Source organism: Vulpes lagopus, chromosome 18 (genome assembly GCF_018345385.1).
Source record: "Vulpes lagopus strain Blue_001 chromosome 18, ASM1834538v1, whole genome shotgun sequence".
NCBI lineage: Eukaryota > Metazoa > Chordata > Mammalia > Carnivora > Canidae > Vulpes > Vulpes lagopus.
This window is the reverse complement of record NC_054841.1, coordinates 22,735,453-22,755,310: the sequence shown is the minus strand read 5'-3', so window position 1 is coordinate 22,755,310 and position 19,858 is coordinate 22,735,453. Positions and strand designations below refer to the sequence as shown.

The 19,858-nt window shown below is 45.0% G+C and overlaps 1 protein-coding gene across 2 annotated transcripts; it reads left to right on the top strand.

Moving 5' to 3' along the window:
• Window positions 1-1,329: 1,329 nt before the first annotated feature.
• On the top strand, window positions 1,330-18,960 carry AAR2 (AAR2 splicing factor). 2 transcript variants are annotated; one of them, XM_041733352.1, is made up of 4 exons: window positions 1,330-1,391; window positions 4,337-5,145; window positions 7,839-8,068; window positions 17,628-18,960. In XM_041733352.1, exons 2-4 carry the CDS (start codon window positions 4,389-4,391, stop codon window positions 17,793-17,795), a joined length of 1,155 nt encoding a protein of 384 aa, XP_041589286.1. In that variant the 5' UTR covers window positions 1,330-1,391; window positions 4,337-4,388; the 3' UTR covers window positions 17,796-18,960. The 2 variants fall into 2 exon arrangements, with proteins under 2 accessions (XP_041589286.1, XP_041589285.1); XM_041733351.1 differs by lacking the exon at window positions 1,330-1,391 and adding an exon at window positions 1,398-1,992.
• Window positions 18,961-19,858: the final 898 nt, after the last annotated feature.

The window sequence follows — 19,858 nt, the reverse complement described above, 5'->3', positions numbered from 1 at the left end:
TTCCAGGATCATCTATAGCTTCCATGCCCATAATTCAGTGCCTTTGGAGTCTCTGAGAAGATGGTGAGCCCAGCTAGAACGGGGAGCTCTGAGACCAGACCACAGAGCTCAGTGCCCAACACTGATAATAAAGAGGGTGGGGGAGGGATCTGAGCTTTTTGGACAAGAAATGGAACTGACATGACAGACTGAGATTGACATGCATGACTGTGACGGATGGAGGCCATCTCCGGTTAATTCTGCAGCAGCTTATTGTGATTAACCATGACTGCAGGCCCCAGTCTATTCTGCAACCTACTAAGAGGTAAGTTCTGACTGAGGCACATTGGTGTGTCTGGCTGTCACTGAGGAAGTGTGACAGACAAGCTAAGAAGCAGGAGCACGGAGCCAAGAAGAGCCAGTCAGACCTTGGTTTGCATCCTAGCTCTGCCACTCTCCAGCTGTGTAACCTCTCTGAGCTTCAGTTTTCTCTTCTATAAATTGGGAATACTAATCCCTATTTACTAGGGTTAGTGTGAATCTTAGAAGTTACATATGAATGGCCTGCCCTATGGATTTTGGACTTACCTATCCAGTCCTCACAATCATATAAGCCAATTCTTTGGAATAAAACTCTCAATATATATTTCCTTATTGTTTCTGCTTCTTTGCTTGAGCCCTGACTGGTACAGCCACAAGCACAGAGCAAGGACCCCAAATAGCAGCCGTTTATTAAATATTGTTAATTAAACTTGTGATGTATGTGCACATCCAGCTGATCCTTTGTGTCTGGTTTCCTGCTAGGTGCCAGGGAAACAACGGAGAATAAGACAGGCATGTTCTCTCCCTCCAGCCACGGCCTGAGGACCCTGGATGATTATGGTTGGGGGGGGTGGGGGACCCACATGGTGGCCACCGTTGCTGAAGACTACTTCTTCTCTGCCCCGCATACTGGGTTTCTGACAATCTTCTCTCGGACTGAGTGTGGTTTGGAAGCTGCAACTGGGTGATACGGGGCCAGTAGTGACACTCAGGTAGAAACTGGCGGACCTGGACCATGATTGAGCATCTTGACTGTGGCTACCAGGCAGCCATGATCTTGACCCCGGCTTCAGGGACCGCGACTGATGGAGACCAAAGGAGCAGGGCTGGTGGATGTGTTTCTGGAGCAGGATATGCCCAGTTGGGTGAAAGTTGTTATCCATGGTTCAGGAGTTCACACGTGTAACTTAAAAAGTAGCAAAAGGCAACATGGGGGGGGGGGGGGGGCGGGGACTTCCAGGCGCGGACCGTTCCTCCCGAGACCGAGAGTTCCGCCGGGCCGCTTTCCCGGTCGCCCCTTTCCGAGCCAAAGCACGAGGACTTCCGGTGCGTAGCCGCGGCGCGGGAGAGCCGGGAAGAGCCCGAAGCTGGTGAGTGCGGCCTCCGGGCCTGTTTGACCGTCCATGTTTTCGTCGTCTGTGTGGCCAGGCCAAGCCACCCTTTTCCCGCTCGGGATCATGGAGTGCCCTGAAGTGGGGCGCCTCGCCCGGACGCCCGCGCCCCGCCCTGTGGGCCGGTGGTGGGACCCCGGTGGCTCCGCAGGCCTTTACCCCTGAGAAACCGTCACCAGAGACCCCGTCGCCAGTACTTCGTGGGGCACCCGGGGTAACCCAGCGTTTTTTCCTCACTTGAGAACTTGCGGGCCCGGAGACTCCTTGGCGGCGCCCTATATGGTTTTGTCCGACTATAATTTCGGGTAACATGTTTTGCCGGAACCGACCCCCTTTGTCTCATCCACAAAGCGGATATCACGTTTTTATTGAATAAATACTCGTCAAGCATCTAGTATGTGCTAGCGCCGCAGAAAGACCCAACTCCCTCGGAGGTGACAGCCCTCTATTAAACGTATGCAAAATTGCAGCCTGGTGCCTGAAACGGAAAGGTACCAGGTGCCCGGAGAGTGCCTCCCAGGATACCTGACCTAACCCCGGGTCGGGCAGGCTTTGCTGAGGAAGTGACTGTGGAGCTAAGGTTAGAAAAATGATCTGAGGACGAGGGGAGGGAAGGGTTTTCTATTCAGGGAGCCTCCTGCTTGAGGGTTTGAAAGAGGCCAGTGTGGCTGGAACAGCGAGCTCCCCGGGGGTGGGGTGGTGGTGGGGGTGGGGGTGCGCAAGGTAAGAAACCTCGGAAGAAGTTGGGAGGGGCCAGGCAGCCTTGGCCGTGCAGGTCTTTAGGTCGTGGTAAGAATTCTGGTTTTTCAGGAGCCAGAAGAGAAGCCGTTCACATGGCATTAAGTGTGGGGGGTGACGTGCCTAGGTTGGCACTTTGAAAAGTTCATTCACTCTGGCTGTTGGATGGGGAGCAGATTGGAGGGGTGACACTTTGGGTGAGGGATAGGTGACTTGGAGTAAGGGGGTGGTGGCAAGAAGCAGATGGATGTGACTTTTTGCATTACAGGGCATTTTTCTCTGTGCCAGGCCCTGTGCCAGCTGTTGAAGACACAATGAAGAGAATTGTGGCTGGTGGGATTGAAGTAAAGGAATGTCATTATCAAGGAGGGAACACACAGATCCCACAAGGGAAAATGACCAGTTGATGAACAGTTATTCTAAATGCAACAGTTCTTCCTTTAGCAAGTATTTATTAAGTGCCTTCTGAATTCAGGGTTGGGAATAAGAAGATGATGATGCAAATTATTTAGAGCAGTGGCTTTCAGGCTTTTTTTGACTGCAGCCTACGGTAACAAATACATTTTATCTCATAACCAAGTATCCATACGAACCCACAAAACTTCAGAAGACAGTTACCTTTATTATTCATCATGCGCTTTTTAAAAAATTCTTTTCAGGGATCCCTGGGTGGCGCAGCGGTTTGGCACCTGCGTTTGGCCCAGGGCGCGATCCTGGAGACCCGAGATCGAATCCCACATCAGGCTCCCAGTGCATGGAGCCTGCTTCTCCCTCTCCCTATGTCTCTGCCTCTCTCTCTTTCTCTCTCTGTGACTATCATAAATAAATACAAATTTTAAAAAATTTTAAAAAATTCTTTTCATTAAAAAATTAATGCTGGTTGAGACTCTCTAAATTGATTTCTTAACCCATTAATGAGTTTTGACTTGCAGTCTGAGGGGAAAAATAAAACAACTGATTTATTTAGAGTGAGAGTCATTTGTTGTTTGGCGTTAAGATGATAAAATACACCCTTAACATTTTTGGAAACAGGCTGGTCTTCCTTTCGTCACTGTTTTGTTTTGCTTGCTTAACATAAAAAGAGTAAGAAAAATTAAACAGTAGCTGGTTCTTCTGTTTGTGAAATTTGGGGGTCTTCTTTGTACCTCCGGCTGGGTTGGAAGTGCCTAGAGGCAGCAGTGACTGTCCTACTCCGTGGAGGTTTCACAGATCGTTGTTTCAGGCAGAGATCTGGCACAGCTCGGGTGTGCCAGACCCTCCACAGGGATTATTTGTTGAATTGAATAGGTAAGCGTCTTGGGACCAGAAGGTTAGATAATTGTTTGGATTAAATTAGTTCGTGTTGGAACCATCCTATAAATACCACCTAGGCAGTGTCTGCCTGCCTACACGTTTTATCAGTGTGTCCCTGTGGATAGTTCAGAGATGGGTAAAATAAGTGTTCTTGCTCTTTCTCTTCTAAATACTGATCCTAGGCCAGCCATGCCACCTGAATCCATTCTGGGCAAGGAGTCCAGAGTTGCCATGACTTTGGGCCTTTTGGGAAATTGTTTCACTCCCTGGGTTTCCTTTTTATGTGTAAAAGGAGAAGAGGTTTGTGGTTGAAAAGTTCACCACTTCCCAGACATTTTGTAAATTTTAGATGCTGAGCACCCACTTTCCACCTTCTGTCCATGTCTGGAGGCTTTTGGGAAACTGGGTATATGCTGAATTTAATCATCCTTCTCAACTCCTTGGGACTCTTCAGTGATACGGTTTAGACAGTTATAGTGTGAGACAGCCTAGGCACAGTTGTAGTTTTGACTAGCCCACCCAGGCTTTCCCCACTTTCCTCCTCTGTTGTAAGAGAGAGATCTGAGAGCAGATCCTGAGTGGACAGTGTGAAGAACACTGACCTGGAGGACAGGGTACCCAGGTTCTAATTTGTGTGACCTTGTGTGACTTTGAGCCTGTCACTTCTCCTCGATGTCTTTCCAACTGTGCAATGAGTGTTCTTTCTTGGTAAACCAGAACACAAAATCTTCTCTGAGTCTTATTTTCCTCATTAGTAAAATCGATACAGTATTGTGAGGATTAAGGGAGATAATTATGTCAAGGATCTGATTCAATCTGGCACATGTAGAATCCTCAGCAAATGAAGCATCTTTCCTGAAATTCCAATTAACTCTGATTTCTTTCTTTTTCAGTTGTTTTGAAAGACAGGAGGGGTTCTCTTTTTGGTCACCAAGCACTGGTCCCATGGCTGCCATGCAGATGGATCCTGAGCTTGCCAAGCGCCTCTTCTTTGAAGGGGCCACTGTGGTCATCCTGAATATGCCCAAGGGGACAGAGTTTGGCATTGACTACAACTCATGGGAGGTGGGGCCCAAGTTCCGGGGCGTGAAGATGATCCCACCAGGCATCCACTTCCTCCACTATAGTTCTGTGGACAAGGCAAATCCCAGGGAGGTGGGGCCTCGTATGGGCTTCTTCCTTAGTCTACAGCAGCGGGGGCTGATAGTCCTGCGCTGGAATGCAGTCCGAGAAGAGGTGGACCTGTCCCCAGCCCCAGAGGCTGAGGTGGAGGCCATGAGGGCCAACCTCCAGGAGCTGGACCAGTTCCTGGGACCTTACCCATATGCCACACTCAAAAAGTGGATCTCACTCACCAGCTTTATCAGTGAGGCCACAATGGAGAAGCTGCAGCCTGAGAGCCGCCAGATCTGTGCCTTCTCAGAGGTGCTTCCTGTGCTCTCCATGAAGCACACCAAGGACCGGGTGGAGCAGAATCTACCTCGCTGTGGCACTGAGTGCAAAAGCTACCAGGAGGGCCTAGCCCGGCTGCCAGAGATGAAGCCCAGAGCTGGGACAGAGATCCGCTTCTCAGAGCTGCCCACACAGATGTTCCCGGCAGGTGCCACACCAGCAGAGATAACCAGGCACAGCATGGACCTAAGCTACGCCCTGGAAACTATGCTTAGCAAGCAGTTCCCCAGCAGCCCCCAGGATGTGCTTGGTGAGGAGGAACGAGATTCTTTGGGAGTGGGCCAAGGGATGGGTGTATAGTAGAGAGTACACCTTAGGGAATCTAGTCCAGTGTTTCCTAAATTTGGCTAAGAAGCAATCATGCCCAGTCCTACTGGAGATTAATTCAAGAGATCTGGAGTGGGGCCCCAGCAGTATCTGTCTCTCTAAATAATAAGAGCACCATAGGTGAACCTGATGCAGCCCATCCTGTTGGCAACCATGATATGGCCCAGCCCATTTTACAGATTGAGTTTCACAGAGGGAAAGGATATGGTCAACTATGTGGTCAAAGTGAGACCAGAGCCCAGGGCTTCCCAACCTCCCATCTGCCTCCTCAGTTTGCTCCTGATTCAAAGTGTTGGTCTCTGGCTTAGACCAGGATAGTGATTTATTTTAAAAAATTATTACTGTTTTTATTGTTACTTGTCTCCCTTGTTTCAAAAATAATATATGGTCATCATAGAAATAAAACAAAAATTCACTCCCAATTCCCACCACCTAGAAATAACCATTTTTTACATTTGGCTGTATTTATTTTTCATTTTGTATCCATGTGCAATGCTTCATTGTGGTTTCTTCTCTGTATTTCTATGTGTTTCCCTTTAGTCCCCTGTTGATGGACCTTTAAGATGTCCCTATTTTCCCTGTTGTGTCATCTAATGAACATCCTTGTATGTACTTATACATACATTAAGAGTTGAAATTGTTGAATCAGTGCATGTGTGTTGCCAGGGTGAGGCGGTAGCCCATCACCTCTGAAATGGCAATTTAGCAAAGGCTTCTTCCAACCGGATAGTTGGAGAATGATATTTCAGTGTATATTTCTTTGATTACTAGTGACAGCAAATATTCATTACATCTTTAACAGCTATTTATATTTTTTCTTACACAAATTTTCCAGGTATTTGCATATTTTTCTGTTGAAAGATCAGTGAGAAATTTGAATATAGGGCCCTTTATATCATTGACTCTGATAAAAGGGCACATTTTAATGGGTGCATCTTCATGCATTATACTGTATTATCATTTAATAAGTAACACTTGAAATTCTGACTTAAAAATGAATAGAAATCCTGTTTTCTAATTCTTAAACATTTTAGTTCTTCAAAGTAATCTGGTGAAAGGTCTGTTGCAGGGATAACTTTGTATCTTCCTGACAGCTCTTTGAAATTATTTCTGATCTCCTAACTTAATTTTAGAGTGGGCCAGAAATGCATGAATTTAAGTAAATGCCCTAAATTCAGAGACTAAGCTCATATTCTCACAAACTAACCAGGTAAAGTAAAGCCCACAGTAGAAGCAAATCATTAACCTCTATCATACAAAGAAAATTTGACAATATCTTGAAAATGTCAGTCAAACGTCAAACATCCAGTATATCTGGATCAGGCAGCTAGACAAACTTAGTTGCACAAGCCTAGGAATAGAGAACTAGTTGTTCATGTCTCTGAAGGTGACAGAGATCAAACACCATGCATTTAAAGAGCACTTAGTGTTGAGTGCATCTGTTCTCCTTATGGCCCATGTATAGGTATGATACAGAAGCCCTCCTTAAATTTGAAGCCGGGGAGAATGTCTCTGATCCACAATAGTGTATCTTGGCAACCAGAGACCCAGTTGCTTTCCCAAGGACAGTGGCTTCTGGATCATTGGGTCTCTGTTTCAGACAGGCATCTGGTGGAAATGTGGGAATAATAATAAGTAATGAATGTTTCTTTGTGCCAGGCATTATTCTAAATACTTTATGTGAAATATATTGATTCATTTAATCTTATCCATGGGCCTCAAATAAGAAAATAGAGGTATAAACAGATTGCATAACTTGCCCAAGGTCATACATCTCTGAAGAGTAGAGCCGATATTTGAACTCAGGTAGTTTGGTTTCAGAGGTCATGCTATTAGCCACCAAGCTATTCATAGAGGTTAAATCACAGAGCCCTGTGGTTAAACAAATGCAAATGATTTTGGCTGGCCGGCTAAGCCTGGAACAAGTACTCAAATTTTCCTCTTCTGGGAGGCTCTTTTCTTGCCCAATAGGAATTCTGTTTTATCTTTCCATTGTTCTTATTACCAAGCATTAGATGTGTGACCTTGGGTAAGATCCTTGACCTCATCTGTAAAATGAGAAAAATACCTTTCCTGAACACCTTGTGGATTTGGGCTAAGGATTACATGGTGTAGTGCAGCATTTCCCTGGCCCTGGAACAGAGACCATCTGGATCAGAATCACCCAGGAAGCTTTTTAGAGCTACAGATACTAAGAGGCTCCATCATCTGTCCTCAACCAGGACCTCTGTGGGTGAGGCTTGGGCAGCTTTATCTTTAACAAGCTCTCCTAGTAATTCTGATAGGCAGCCAAGTTTAGGATCCACCTGGCATAATATCCATGGACACATTTTTTAAACTTTTGAAGTGCCAGGCAAATACTAGGTATATCTCTTCTTTTGCAGTCTGATTTTATAAAACCACAGTTTAGTTTTTTGTGGCTTGAGTTTATAGCTGTTCAACAAAATTTTACTGAGCTTGTGCTCAATGGAAAACCCCACCTAGCAGGGGGTGTTCTGCAGGAGTGTCAGGATAAAAGGCCACCACCCATTACTGAGGTCCAGTAGAATCGGTGGTCTTGTAGAGTCAGCTGGCACTGTGCTCTCTCATGATCATTCTCGTCTCTGCACCTTTCAGGTGAACTCCAGTTTGCCTTTGTGTGCTTCCTCCTGGGGAATGTGTATGAGGCATTTGAGCACTGGAAGCGTCTCCTGAATCTCCTGTGCCGGTCAGAAGAAGCCATGATGAAGCACCACACCCTCTACATCAACCTCATCTCCATCCTGTACCACCAGCTTGGCGAGATCCCTGCCGACTTCTTTGTGGACATTGTCTCCCAGGATAACTTCCTCACCAGCACCTTACAGGTGAGCAGTCTTTTGGCTAACACCCATGTGGATCAAAATTAAGACAAGGATGTGTGAAAGCACCTTCAGGAGGGTTACTTTCACTTTTTTGTTTCAGTTTCCTGACCTCACTGTGTTTCCTGGTTCACTCTCCTCAGTTGTAAGTTTCTTGATGCCAAAGACCCTCTCTCTATACCACTGTCTCCCTGCCTTGCTCTGAGAGTGCCACGCAGTGGGGTCCTTGGCATTTGAATAACCTCCTCCTCTATGAGTTACTCAGCTCAAAACACTTTTTTTCTTCTTTCTCCCTGTAACCATAAGTTGGTATAACCCAGTAGGACAGAGTGTTGAAGCTTGTTATTTCCAGGGAAACATCTGCAGCTCCTTAGATCTCATTTAAGCATTAAAGTAACTTTGATTTCCTGTTCAAACAAAACGTGCCAGTTTCTGCAGAGATTCTCTGACAGAAAAAGTGAAATTTGCTTTTAACTTGGCAATTAAATTTTCATTATGAGTGGTAATTAGGGAAGAAGCTTCAAACAACTTACAATCTTCATCCTGTGCTATTTCCTCCCTTTGCAAATAGATTAGCTTCCTTTATGTTCTTGGGACAGCCTCTGTCACTCACATTTTGTAACTTTCTCAAGTGTCGAAAAGGCAAAAGCTGCAAGCTGTCACTTTCCATACTTTGTGTTCCATGAGCTGCTTTTTTCTCCCTGTGTGTGAGACTACTATGAGGCCTGCTCCTTCAAAGGTGGCTGTTCACTAACCTACCACTCACACCTGGGCTGAGAGAAGGAACAAACACATCCAGTAAATGCCTATGGAGTAGCAGGCATTATATTTACCATGCTACTTGGGTTCCCTCATTTAATCTCCCTGGAATCCTTCAAGGCAAGGGAGGATGATTTCCTATTTACAAATGAGAACATTGGGACTCAGGAAGGTTAAGTCATTTATGTAAGGTCACACAGCTGATAAGTGGCAGAGTCAGGATTTGAACTCAGGCTTGTGTTTATGCTCCTATGTACTGAATATAATGTAGATTTCCCCAGTAAAGATTCTTGATTGACATCAATGGAGACATCACCAAGGGCTTATGTCTCAGAGGTATGGAACACTTTTCTACAAACAATATACTGTTGGAAGAATCCCTGTAAGTAGGCAGCTGACTTAAAACTCTGGCAGTTGGAGACCATGGGAACCAGTTGTTTGAGCCAGGAGTGTTCCACTTCAGAAGAGTTATAAAATTGCTCTTTTATCGTTTCTTGACATAACAGAGAAATTAAATCCCTTTATCTTTCCTCTGAAGGAGGAAATCCTGCCCTCTGTCCCCCATCAAGTTCCTGGGTTACATGAGCTAGTAACAGATGAGGGATGGAGGGGTCATTAGCTTGCTAACTAGCCTCTGGCAGCAGCCCGTGGAAATGATGTGCTCCCCTTGTGATGTGTGTTAATACTGTCATACAGATATAGGAGTGCCATACTGTGTCATTGGCTGTCCTGACCATTGTTTTTTTTTTTTTTTTTTTTAATATTATTTATTTATTTATTCATAGAGACAGACAGAGAGGCAGAGACACAGGCAGAGGGAGAAGCAGGCATTATACAGAGAGCCTGACATGGGACTTGATCCAGGGTCTCCAGGATCACGCCCCGGGCTGCAGGCGGCGCTAAACCGCTGCGCCACTGGGGCTGCCCTGTCCTGACCATTGTTAACAGAGCTGACCGACAGCTGAGCTCTGATTGTTGATGCTGTTGCCAGCAGTGATTTCTGAAGCTGAGAGGGCCCAGCTGGATCACTGAATGCCCAGGTAGGGTGTACAGACTGACAGTTGGAAGAATTCTGTCTTTGGACTTTTCACCAAGAAAATTTGATGTCATTATTTGGAAAAATCCAGGACACGTGCCTTTATTTTTTTATTTTTTTAAAGATTTTATTTATTCATTCATGATAGACAGAGAGAGAGAGAGGCAGAGACACAGGCAGAGGGAGAAGCAGGCTCCCTCCCGGGACTCCAAGATCACGCCCTGGACCAAAGGCAGGTGCCAGACTGCTGAGCCACCCAGGGATCCCCGGACACGTGCCTTTAAAAAAAATATATCAGCATATATTTTTGAGCAATCTATCTTTATATACAACATTCTCCTGAAAGTGTTGAGGGATCCATATGTTGGTCAGGGTTCCTGCCCTCCGAGAGATTTATTCATTGATTTACCAGGGATTTGCTGACCATCTTACTAGATTCAAGGGCCTGTTGTAGGACTGGAAATATGGCTGTGAACAAGATAGAACCCCTAATTTGCAACTTATATGTTGGTAGGAAAGTAAACAAATGGATTTACCAGGTCACTCCAGACAGCATTGTTGAGAAGATGATCTGCTCTGATACCGTTTACCTGACACAGGCCCTGAGACCTTCTTAGTCCCAGCTAGACTGCATCTGTTTGTCAGCTCCTGTGCCCACCCATGGTGGTCCACCTGTCTCCATGCTGCCACCTGAATTGCTCTGAAATGCAGATCTGATACTATTTTTCTGTATACTTCCTCATCACCTAGAAAGTTAAAAGCCCAAACATAGATCATAAGGCCCATTCTGATCTGATTCCTGATCTGTCCTCCAACTTCTATCTCTCCTTATTTTCCCCTGTCAATTCTAGTAGTAGTGTTCTCCTTACAAAGTTCCCAGACATGCTATGCTATTTCAAGCCCTTTTTTTAAATTTTTATTTATTTATTTTAGAGAGATTGAAAGCACAAGCAGGGGTGGGGGCAGAGAAAGAGAGCAGATCTCAAGCAGACTCTGCACAAAGTGCAGAGCCCTACTCAGGGCTCCATCCCACAACCCTGAGACCATGACCTGAGACAAAACCAAGAATTGGATGCTTCTCTAACCTGCTGAGCCAACCAGACACATACGACCACCACCCCTTTTAAATCATGGTAAAAATTAGCACATAACATGAGCCCTATTCTCTTAACATATTTTTAAGTGTACAGTACTGGTAACTATAAGCACAGCAGTTCTCTAGAACTTTTTCATTTGGCACGACTGAAACTTTATGCCAGTTTCATTCCTTCTTAACTGAACATGATTTTTGTTCTGCCTGGTGTGAACTTGTTCATTCTACAAGATGCCCTTAAGGTATCCCTCTCTCGGAAGCCATTCCCGATCTCTCTCCTTTCCATACTATTAGCCTACTTTGGACTTGTCACTATTATATTACACAGTCTCTGCCTGCTGAAATGTCTACATTGTCTGCCTCCTTCCCCACTAAGCCATGAACTTTTACCCAGAGCCTGTTTTGTTGTTCATCTGGTTATTTTCAACACCTAGTTGATCCTAGCATTTCTCTCACGTTGTATTATTGGGTGTTTTTAGATGACTAGAGTACATAATTTCTGTGGTAGTGTAGATAGATGCCCCTAATATGACAGGTGTAAACGCTGCAGTCTGATCAAAGGACATTATAAGCACCAAAAAGGAATTGGTTAATTCAGACTCGGGTTGCAATTTGAGAAGATAGAGGATCATGAGTGACTGTGAAGGAGGCGTTTAAGCATGTGCTAGAACGATGACAGATTTCAACAGGCACAATGTAGAAAAGGATATTACAAAAAAAATGTTTTTTTTTTTAATGGAGAGTTAACGTTGGTACCATCTTGGCAGTGAGAATCCAGTCCCCCCACCCCACACGGAGGCACTCACTCAGGGTGTGTGTGAGTGAATGAATCAGCCCATAAAAGCCTTCCTCAGCCAGCCGCCTGCTCTGCCCCCAGGTAGTCAAGTAAGTGGAACTGGCTTTCTTACTTAGGAGCTTAAATGGCTACTACCCATGGAGAGGGACTGGTGTGTTTGTATGTGTAAGCACTTAAAGGCTGCCACATTAGCTAGTATAAAATTAGCCACGTAATGGCCTCTGCCATTAGAGGCCCTTTTGAATAGATGTCACTGGTTTTTATAAATCCCATGGATTTAGCTTGAATAAAAATTATTTGTTTTACAAAAATAGATACAGTTTTTTCTTTTATTAAAAGCAACTTGAGTCACCATAATTTGTTTAAAACCAATGAAAGGATAATCTGAATTTAATAGTATGTTAGAAAGTGAGTTCTGTACAAAATAAGGATTCTCGTTGCTGATTGCATAGCATTTAGGCCTATAGTCACGTAACCTATTTTTAAAAATACTTTTAGTCACAATAGGCCATCTATGCTTTCCAGCTTCATTTCTTGCCAATATTCTAAATGCCAATGTCCCATCTTTACCTCTTGATGGAAGAGTTTTTAGCATAACACCTGCCATAATCAGTTTCACCTACCTACTCACACATTTTCTGCCATCAGCTATCTTCTTTACACAGTTATCGTGTACATTATCTCATTTAGCCCTCACTATAGTGCTTAGAGTTACGTATATAATCTCACTTTACAGTGAGGAAACAGGATCAGAGAGGTCACGTGATTTTGCCCAAGATCACCAGAACTAGTGGATGGCAAGGTTGAGTTGATTCTGAAGTCTGTGGTGGGCTCCCATTTATTATTCCCAGATGAAACATCCCAAATTCTTTAAATTGACCTCAGAAGACATGATTCCTGCTGCTTGTTACTCTCCTGGTAATCATTGTGAAATTATAGTTTTGTTTAACACCACTTTCTTCTGCAAGTGGAAATAGAATGTTCTACCTCTGGCTAGTTTCATTCTAAGTTGTATAATCATTTGGGAATTGAAAAAATTAGGAAATTTCATCTTTTTTGTCCAAAAAATAGGATGAGATAGTGACTCAGCTACCTACCTTGATATTTTGAATTTCTCAAGGTGACCTGGCTGAACTCAATTTATTTAACTTGGGTTTAAAAGAAGGCTTTCACATTTCTGATTAAAGTAATTTACAATCTTAAAGTATACAGACTTAATGATAGAAATATTAATACTTTTTTCTATATTTAAAGAAAAATACCCAAGGGGTATGCTTTTAGTTGTAGGGTTTTGTTTTTTTTAAATTTATTTATTTGACAGAAACATAAGCAGGGAGAGTGGCAGGGAGAGGGAGAAGCAGGCTCCCTGCTGAGCAAGGAGCCTGATGCAGGGCTAGCCCCATTCCAGGACCATGGGATCATGACCTGAGTCAAAGGCAGATGCTTAACCACCTGAGACAACCAGGCGCCCCATATGCTTTTAGTTTTAGAGAAATACAGTTGTTTATGAAATGTTGATGTCTTCTTTCAAAAGTATTTTTTAAAATATCCAGGATTAATCTTCTGATTTTAAGATGATTGATTTCTCAGTGATATTAAGAAGTGTTTACTTGATTTCACTTTAATAAGTAAAATAAATAGATCATTACCAAATTTTCTGAAGAAGCCATAAAATTAATCTAAAAACAAGAGAATTGGGGCACGTGGGTGGCTCAGTGGTTGAGCATCTGCCTTTGGCTCAGGTCATGATCCCCGGGTCCTGGGATCGAGTCCCACATTGGACTCCCCACAGGGAGCCTGATTCTCCCTCTGCCTATGTCTATGCCTCTCTTTCTGTGTCTCTCATGAATAAATAAATAAAATCTTAACAAAAACAACAAAAAGAATCAAAGTAAATTACTGCTTGAAAACTAGGTAATGTCTATATATCTCCTTTTCTGAATTATGGGTTTTTAAAATGTCAAGTTTGTGGACTGTAGGGACAAAAATAGATCACTGGATGCCAGAGGCTTGGGTAAGGGGAGCTTTTGACCACTAAGCAGCAGCACAAGGGAATTTCTTGGAGTGATGAGACTGTTCAGCATCCTGATTGTGATGGTATGTGAGCCTCAGAGTCATAAAACTGAATACCAAAAGAAAACTAATACCTGTCTTAATTATATCATATAATGTTTGCATGGGTGTTCACATTTGTCCAGAAGAATCGAGCACATAAAATGGGTGAGTTTAGTTGTATGTAAGTTATACCTCAATAAAGTTGCTTTTTTAATAAAAGTCAACCTGGACTATGCTGTGGGTCCTGGAGGCCCACAGAGGGGACAGTTCCAGAAGCACGTAGTCTCCAAGCCCCCTGGCTCTCCACAGGACAGTGCTGAAAATATGATGAATATATTAAATCTGTGTTGAGACAAAAAAAAGGTCTTGGTAGGGACAAAGGGTTTCGATTTCCCTACTTGGACCTGCTCTTGCTTAACATTTATTACTTGCTCAGCCTTTATCACCATTCTCATCTGCACAGTGGGAATAGTAATTTCCTGTCCTCTTACCTCCCAGGTTTATAGTACCCAGACTTGTAGTAAAGATTAAATCGACAAGTTCTTTAAAAAGGACAAAGCACTTTTTAAATTAGAAGCCCTATTTTTCAGACAGAAGGTTTCTGTTATACCTGCTCTGGTTGATTTTACTCCCAGGCATTGTTTGAGGGTGTGGGAAGGATGAGTGATGAGTATGAGCCCAGCCTGTTTAGACCTGTTACTGCTGGCCATTGCCAAATGCAGGGCAGTCCCTGCATCTCATCTCATTCATATCTGTTCAGTGAGCTTCCTGTGGGGCCTAACTCTATGCCAGGCTCTGGGCGATATGCTATGTGGGACATGTTGATAAAAAAGGACTCATTCTCTACTCTTGAGGAGCACAGATCACTGTGATACAAGCACAGTGTAAGAAATGCCATGAGGGAAGTTCAGGCCCGGTGCTAGGGGACCAAAGACTTTTCAGCCTGGGCTTTTGTAAGAGGCCTGTCTTAAAGAAGTGGCTTGTGAGCTGGTGGTATGCAAGGGGCCACCTCCTCTCCAGGATGAGACCTTTCTTTTGTTCAGCACCATCACATAATTATTGAGGAATTATTTGGTCCCAAGGACTTGTGCAAAAGTGAACCAAAAATGGATTTTCATAGAGTTTATGGTCTTCTTCATTCTTTTGCTCATTAAACACCTAATGGGTCCTTTATGCCAGACTCTGTTCCAGGAGTGTAATATATAGTAGGAGAAAGAGTCACTGGTTTGGAGTTGCTCCTTGTCTCTTGGGAGAGCTCAACAGTAAATGGACTGTTACCTAACTGAGATTGAGGCTATGTTTGTGGTAACCTTGGGCGCTGGAGGAGCATAAAGGAACACCTGTTCCATCCTTGGTCTGGGAAAACATCCTAAAGGAGCTGATGTCTCAGCTGAACACGAATCACTAGTAGAAATTAGTAGGTTAAGAAGGTGAAAGCAGGGATAGAAGGGTGTTCTAAGCAGAGGAAAAAGCATGTGTGTAGAGGCACAGAGAGACCGTAGAGCTTGTTTGGCAGCTGCTCATCATGGCTGGAGAGGCAGGGCTCTGTAGAGAGGGATACAATTTACTGTGTAAGGAGGGGAACAGGAAGAGGCTTTTACAGTTTACAGATTCAGCCAGCAGGCTCCCCAGGACCTTGGGACAGACTCTGGGGTATGCAGGGCCTCTGAAATTAATGCTGTTTGAAACAAGGTTTCTCTGCTTCTGGTATGGGGCCCCTCCCCAGAGTTCAGCTGGGCTCCACATTCACACTCCAGGGCAAGCTCCATTAGCTGCGTACAGACATGCAGCCGGCTTCCCTGCTGCCCTCTTGCCACCGAGCTCACACAACCCCTCTAATTAGTTATTGATCTGCTGTTTTGTTGTGGCTGTGCTTCCCGCTCCTGTATTTAGTCGATTCCCAAGTTGATGAAACCAAATTCTGTAACCCCCACTTCTCACTTATGTCCGTGCTACCACCCCAACAAAATGACTCCAAACAAAGACCACTGAAATGAGCTTCACTCCTGCTAACAGACAGTGGAGAAGCAAGTACCCCTGGAATCAGCTGTAGAGTACACCTGTTAACTTTGTCGGGTGAGGGCCCCTAGAGCCCAGATTCCTTCCATGGTGATCTGCAGGCAAGCTACAGCAGGAGACTGATTTGGAACAAAGTTTCCCCCACCCTGTGCCTTGTGTCTGTGGGGTGGTCTGGGGGAAACTACTACTTCCTTTCCTTCTAGTTTTCATCCAGTCATTTAACTCCTCTTTGCCTACATTTCCATAAAATAGGTATTCTGGAGTGTCTCCCCAGAGCATTGTGGGGATCTGTGGGGATACTCTGAAACTTTTTTGAATTTGAAAACAGTAAAACAGTATGAGAAGGAATAATGAGTTTGCTCATTGGTGATTGGGATCCAGGAAAATCTGGAATGGAGTGTCAGATGTATAGAAAATTAGCCTCTGCCCCCTGCCCATGTTTATGTCAGATGAAACTGAATTAAAAAGAACATCAAAACAAGGGATTAATATTCAGAATATACAAAGAACTACAATAACAACAACAAACCTGACTAAAAATGGGCAAAAGACTGAGACATTTTGGGATCCCTGGGTGGCGCAGCAGTTTAGTGCCTGCCTTTGGCCAGGGGCGTGATCCTGGAGACCCGGGATCAAGTCCCACGTCGGGCTCCCGGTGCATGGAGCCTGTTTCTCCCTCTGCCTGTGTCTCTGCCTCTCTTTCTTTCTCTCTCTCTCTGTGACTATCATAAAAAAAAAAAAAAAAAAAAAAAAAAAGACTTAGACATTTCTCCAGAGAAGACCTAGAAATGGCCAGTGCATCTACATGAAAAGATGTTCAGCATCACTTATCATTAGGGAAATGCAGATCAAAACCACAATGAGATAGCAGTTCACACCCGTTAGGATGGCTATTATTAAAAAATAATAATAACAAAAACCAGATCTTGCCCTTGTTGATGAAAGGTTTCCAGGGGCTGGGGGGAGGGGGAAATGCAAAGTTAGGGTGGGTACAAAGGGAAAGTATCAGTTGGGAAGGATAGACAAATTCTGAAGATGGATGATGGTAATGGCTGCATAGCAGTGTGAATTTATTTAACACCACTGAATTGTACCTTTAAAAATGGTTAAAATGGTAGGTTTTGTGTTATGTACATGTTACCACAGTTTTTTTTTTTTTTTTTTAGAGAGAGTGAGGGAGGGACAGAGGGAGAGGGAAAGAGAATCCTAAGCAGGCTCCATGCCCAACACGGAGCCTGATGCAGAGCTCGATCTCACAACCCGAGATCGCAACCTGAGCTAAAATCAAGAGTTGGACGTTTAACCGCCACTCAGGTGCCTGTTAGCACAATTTTAAAAGAACATCAAAGACAACTTTCAAAGGGAATAGAAACCTCTGACTGGTAAGCCTGTGGCCCATGTAGATTAGAGCAGCAGTTCAGCCCCATTGGCCTAGGGCCTGGGACTTGATGGGATGCAGAGCTTATAAGCCCTCCAAAACTGTTTTGGTACCAGCTGGTGTGTAGTTATTGCCCAGGTGCCCAGGAGAGCTCCCCAGGGGACTGGACCAGGGTGGTGGCCCCATTGGCCTTACTCTCAATGGGGCATCTCTGCCTAAGAGTAATTTTCCATTCTAGTCCTGCCCCAGCCACTCAGCTGGGTTTGGACCTTCTTTCTCGGTTTGGGGGGAGCACAGCAGGTGTCTTGGGCCTGTGCCAGCAGCAGCTGATCCACCCGCCCCAGAGAGCTGAACACCATGAGGAAATTTCCACAGCTTTCTTGGCCCCCTCTGTGTTCTCAGGAGTGACTTATCCTCTGTTCTCTGTAGGTTTTCTTTTCCTCCGCCTGCAGTGTTGCCGTGGATGCCACCCTGAGGCAGAAAGCTGAAAAGTTCCAAGCTCACCTGACCAAGAAGTTTCGGTGGGACTTTGAGGCAGAGCCAGAGGACTGCGCCCCAGTGGTGGTGGAGCTCCCTGAAGGTGTACAGACTGGCTAACTGGGAATACTGCCAGCCAGGGGAGGCCCCTTCCCACACGGCTACAGTCCTGGCCTCTCCATTCATGCCTTCCTTCTGGGACCTGCAGGGCAGTGGCCCTACCAGATTCTGCAAAGATGGAGCCAGAATTCCCTCTTTCACCAATAAATAAGTTTCTTCAGTGCCAGAGAGGCAATATGCCTCCCAAAGGCACATTCATAAGTTCCAGTCAGCCTGGCCATGAAGCTGATCTGACCAAATTCCACATGGGCTCTTAGAGAAGCTCTCGGGAGAGACCTGCCTCAGCAGCACCCTGCTTCCTTCCCAGGGAAAAAAATGTGAGTCAGTAGCCCTAGAAAACTGATTGCTTGCTTAATCCATAGGATGGTTAGAAAACAAGAAACCCTGGACTACACAGGTTTGGTGTATCGGTTGATGACTTAAAAGTTAAACAGGGTGCTAGGGAGATGGACTAGAATTTCTGCCTGTCCCTTGTTAAATGGGAACACATCACAGAACATGGCGGATATGTGACCACTCAGGAGCTCCAGACTGGGGAGAGGGGACCCAGAAGACAGTTGGGTTGAGTCTGACAAGTGTTCAGCTTTTGCTTTCTCCGTCTAAGTCCCTTCCTCCTGACCAGAGTGGATAGTTGTCCAAGACTTGTGGCTCCTGACCTCAGGGGCCTGCTGATGCCATGTCCCTCCCATCTGTTCCATTCTGAGGTCTCAGACCCAGAAGTGGGACTGCGCACCCCTTCTATATGGCCCCATTCCTCACCAGAGCCACCGTGACTGGAGATTCAACAACAAAGAGAGAGGTTCTTACTCTAGATAGGTTTCTTTGGCCCCATTGAAGCTCTGTGTCTTTATTCAGAGCTCAGGAGATGACCTGGCCAACCTAGATCTTTCCAGTCCTGCTGTAGAGCTGTCAGCCACAGAAGTAATGATGCTTCCCTTCCCTTGCAGTCCCGAGGGTGTGCCCATCACACACAGGTCCTGCCACTCTGACCACAAACTGTTGTACTATGATCAGAGTCACTGTACCATTCTTTTCCAGGGCCACGGCTAACACCAGTTTTCTGAATGAGAATCCATGCTGGTTAAGACTTTCGGTTCTACTTGTTTCCTTGGAGATATTTTTCCAAGAGCATAATGTACATTAAAGTCTTTGAATTGAGACTAAATCCCTTTGTGTGAGTCTCTTGCAGTTTATTTGCCTACTCCTCAGCTGCCAGGCCACTGTCCACAGACCCACTTCTCCCTGCTGAGCGCCAGGAGACCCTGCCCAACATCTTTGGTCTCAAGGCAAGCAGCCAGCGTTGCCTGCTGTTACCAGTGGAGCCTCCGAGATAGGCGTACCTGAAGGAGGGACTGAGGCCCTGTAGCCCTATAATAACCAGAAGTTAGGCCTTGTGTGAATGTACTGTTCTCTTCCTCTCGAAGCCCACTCATTACAACTACCTGGGGAGCTTATCACAGGTGCATATTCCAAAGGAATGAGTTCCTGGTCCATGCTATGACATGGATGAACCCCTGAAAACATAGTGCTGAATGGACGGAGCCAGATACAGACCCTGTGTTATGTGAGTGCATTCCTGTGGGTTGTCCAGAATGGACAAATCCAGAAAGGGAAATTAGTAGTTGCCAGAGACTGGGAGAGTGGGGGATGGGGTCGACTGCCAACGGCTACGGGCTTGCTTTCTGAGGTGATGGAAAGGCCCTGGAATTCGTGGTGATGAGATCGTACAACCTTATGAATATACTAAAAAGCACTGAAAGTGTGCACTTAAAATGGTGAATTTTATGCTATATTAAATTATATTTCAATAATCATGTTTTAAAGTGTATTCCCAAGTCCCACCCCACAGGGATTCAGAGGCAATGAATCTGAATATGGCCTGGGTCCTGAGACCTACTCAGTTTTGAGTAACTACCCAGAAGTGACAGCACTGCGATTTAGTGCCGAGATCTCCACTGGGACAGAATTTGTCTCCCATTGGCATTGTTGGGACAGCACCTAGCAGTGGGGTCATGTGACTTCTTTTTCAAACTGTTGGTCTTCTGTCTATATAATGTAGACCT